At 34.9% G+C, this 3756-nt stretch overlaps 1 protein-coding gene across 1 annotated transcript; it reads left to right on the top strand.

Moving 5' to 3' along the window:
• The first annotated feature begins 1240 nt into the window (after nt 1–1240).
• Nucleotides 1241–2775, top strand: LOC140977845 (uncharacterized). Its single transcript, XM_073442579.1, has 2 exons — nt 1241–1573; nt 1663–2775. Exons 1-2 carry the CDS (start codon nt 1528–1530, stop codon nt 2022–2024), a joined length of 408 nt encoding a protein of 135 aa, XP_073298680.1. The 5' UTR covers nt 1241–1527; the 3' UTR covers nt 2025–2775.
• Nucleotides 2776–3756: the final 981 nt, after the last annotated feature.

Raw genomic sequence — 3756 nt, 5'->3', positions numbered from 1 at the left:
TGTATTATTTGAATGAATATGCTTAGTCTATTGATTTATAGAAAAGCAGAGAATAGCAGATAGCTATTGAGTGAGAGTCGCTGACAGAGGTGCTAGATTATAACAGAGTGATCATTGGCCCATTGCACATTGTCAGAGTAGGCATTGGCGGATATGCCAAGACAATGGATATTTGATTTATATCGATGTTGCTTAGGAATGGATCGATTCCTATCGCGGAGATTTGGTATATTGTAATATCCAGGAACCGGGATCCCTAGATTAGAGATGAGTCGAGTCTGAGAAGACGAGTCAAAGAGTTTTATCTGTATTCACTAATGTGTCATAAATTATGATTTATGTTTTGTGATACATGGTTTATGCTCTTGTATATGACTTTATGCATTACATGTATACATTGTTTATACTGGGATTATATTCTCACCGAAGTTATCCGACTGTTGTCTTGTTTGTATGTGTGCATGACAACAAGTGGGACAGGATCAGGGTCACGAAGAGGATGAGAAAGAGAACAAGTTAGCGTGGTGATCTGGATTCAGAAGTAGATAGATTTTAACACTTGATATATAGTAGTTGAACCTTAGTTTGACTTTGTCGAACGTTGTACAAGATTTGTACTTTTATACTGTTATGTATATTAGAAGGATTTCATTACGTTCCGCATTTTCAAAAAAAAATTTTAGACCCTTTTTATCTTAATTGATGGAATTATTCCCCAAGAATGATTAAGAAATGAATTAGCGTTCGGGTCCCCACACATACTTAATTTATTTAGCATTTAAATATTTAAGTTTAATTTGGAGTTTTATGTATGTAATTATCTATTTTCAAAATTTGGGATAAAGTTTAATTATTTATCAAAAAGATACTTAATTATTATTTAGTTTTTTATTATTAAGTTATTTATTAGTATATTTTATTTCACCAAAAGGTTGCAAACTCACGCACACAAATTCCATTCACGTGAAGGACACCTAAAACACACACTAAATGCACACAGTAAGTGCCGAGAGTTTCTAGCCTTGGAATTCAAACTTTTGGGCTCTTTTTCTTTGATCCAACCATCACCGATCCTTCACCACACGTAGCACTATCTATTCACGCCACTTTTTCACAAAAAAACAATCGAAACGTCTCTCCGATCGGCCGCCGACTTCCCTATCGACGATTCAAGCATTTTTAACGCAAAAGCACGTCTTAATCATCTTTTTCTTAGCTATCACACCATATTAGAGATAATACCCATTTTCGTCCTTTTCGTTAACCGTTTTTCCCATTTCTGTCCCTCGTGATTTTTGACTGCGTAAATAATCCTTCATGTTTTCAAAATATTCCCGAATTGGTCCCTACCGTTTACCTGACGTTAAGATTAACGTTGACTCCTTTACCTTTTACTCCCAAACTCTACAAGAACCCTAATCCCCAAATTAGACGTATGAAGGAAAGGGAAAGGCGAACTCGAAGAAACACCACCGATTTCTTTTTTGAAATTACAGTTTGGTATATTTGCTAAAGTGGAAGTCGGTAATGGCTAAAAGAAGTATAATGTCTCTTGAATTCACCCCAAATTATGGTAATGTTTCTCTTATTTAATGTGCTGACTTTGAGGATAAATGTTTTGAGATTTATCACATTTACTTATGTTACTCTTATGCATTTTAGGCTGGATGCGAGAACCCACTCTTGTTACAATTAAATTGTACTACAATGGTTCAATGGACAACAATCGCAAGAGGAAAACGTACAAAGGTGGGAGTACTGAATACTTTGATTTTGTGGATATGGATAAGATATGCTTGATTGAACTCTGGGGTTATGCTGAGCAAGTAGGATGCGTGGAGAAAGATAAGTTCAGATTTTGGCACAAAATCGGTAAATCTTTGAACAATGGTAGATATTTGGAAAGTGATGCTGATGTGGTTCAAATTAGGAACCACGTCCCCAAAAACTTTGAAGTGGAAATTTATATTGAACATGATGAATTTGTTTCAATAAATGAGATAGATGCATCTGGTGTTTTATAGAAACCAAAAGAAGTTGCACCGAAAACAAGGGTTGGAATCACTGATGAAGATGAGGCAGAATTTTATGATAGTTAGTTTGATTTCGATGAAGATGATAATATTAGGGGAGAAGGGGGAAATATAGTCATTGATGGTGATATTTCCAATGATTTGTTTGAGAGAATGCAAGGTGATGAAGGAGATGATGATTGTGCAGAAAGTGATGAGTTAGAGAGTGCATTTGATTCTCAAGAGGAAGATTCACAAAAATTCAAAATGTATGCCTACTCTGAAAATCCTGATTTGAAGCTTGGTATGATATTTAATTCCAAAAAAGAGGCAAAGTTTGCTATAGAAAGTCATTGTATTAGACGAGGGATGGTAGTGAACTTTGTCAAGAATGATAAAAGTAGGCTTCGAGGTGTGTGCAAAAATGAAGGATGTGAATGGGTTATTCATGTGTCACCAGTGAATAAGGACAGTTGCTGGCAGATAAAGACATTTAAACCTGAGCACAAAAACTGCTATTGGAATGTTAAGAACAAAAACATCAAGTCAAGCTGGTTAGGTGAAACTTTTGTGAGTAAATTGAAATCAAATCCTAAGTTAGGTACCAGAGAGTTCCGAGAAGAGGTTAAATCTACTTTGAATGTATCCCTCACATATAAACAAGCTTATTTGGGTCGGAAAAAAGCATTAAAGCTAGTTGATGGCAGCATAGCGGAACAATTTAGCCAAATAAGAAATTACTGTGCTGAACTGAGAAGGTCCGATGAAGCAACAACTCTATTTATCTTCACCAAGGTGTAGGGACTGTAGTATTTCTTTGATCTCTTTAGACAACTCTTCCATTTTCAATGCATTTTTTTTTATTCTCACGTTCTAATTCCATTTGAGCCTCCACTAAGTGGGCTATTCTTTCATACTCTTTCGGTTTTCCGCTCGAACTTGCATCACATGTTGAACTTGAACATTTTGCCTCGTCAGAGTTAAAAGTAGTAGCTCCACCAGATTGTTTTTTCATGTACGCATCAAAAGATTTCAGTGCCTCTTCTCTACTCCAATAGGATTTGTGAGAAGCTCCACTGTATTTATTCACTTGAAGTTGAGCCTCCTCCCAATTCTCGTAAACACTGGGTTTTCGTCCAACAAATACAACATATGTTTTCCTCTGCATTAAATAAGAAATTTCAAAATTAAAAAAAAATGCATAAAGTAAACATGAAAATCACGTAAGCAAATCACAGAGAAAGTTACACAATACAAACTAAATTTGTAATAAAATAATAATGCTACTACTCTGTTCAAAAATTTTGATAAACCACCTTCGAAATTAGAAAAATATCCTAACAAATATCCTAAAATTTTTGATAAACCACCTTCGAGTTGGTCCCCATCATTATCCTAACAATTTACCAAAATATTGATAAACCACCTTCGAAATTTAAATTCGAAAATGTTGAGATACAGTATATACATACATATTCCATTTCAAAATTACATAAAAGTTCACAAAATACGAATGCTACGAACATAATAATCGAGAAGCTACAACAAAATCATGAAAAATAATTAAAAGCCTTTACCATGGCAGATGTTGTAATGGAATCAATGAATCTGGAATTGCTACATTTTCTTCGAGTTCGACATTTACTTTCCTTCCATCGTTTGATTTGGGGATCAGGGTTCTTGTACAGGTGGGGGAGTAATTTTGAAAAGAAATACTCGACTGACTGCCTTCATAAACATATGA

This window comes from Primulina huaijiensis, chromosome 5, assembly GCF_012295235.1.
Source record: "Primulina huaijiensis isolate GDHJ02 chromosome 5, ASM1229523v2, whole genome shotgun sequence".
In the NCBI taxonomy this organism is placed as follows: Eukaryota; Viridiplantae; Streptophyta; class Magnoliopsida; order Lamiales; family Gesneriaceae; genus Primulina; species Primulina huaijiensis.
The sequence above is the reverse complement of the archived record's forward strand: the minus strand, read 5'-3'. Positions and strand labels throughout refer to the sequence as shown.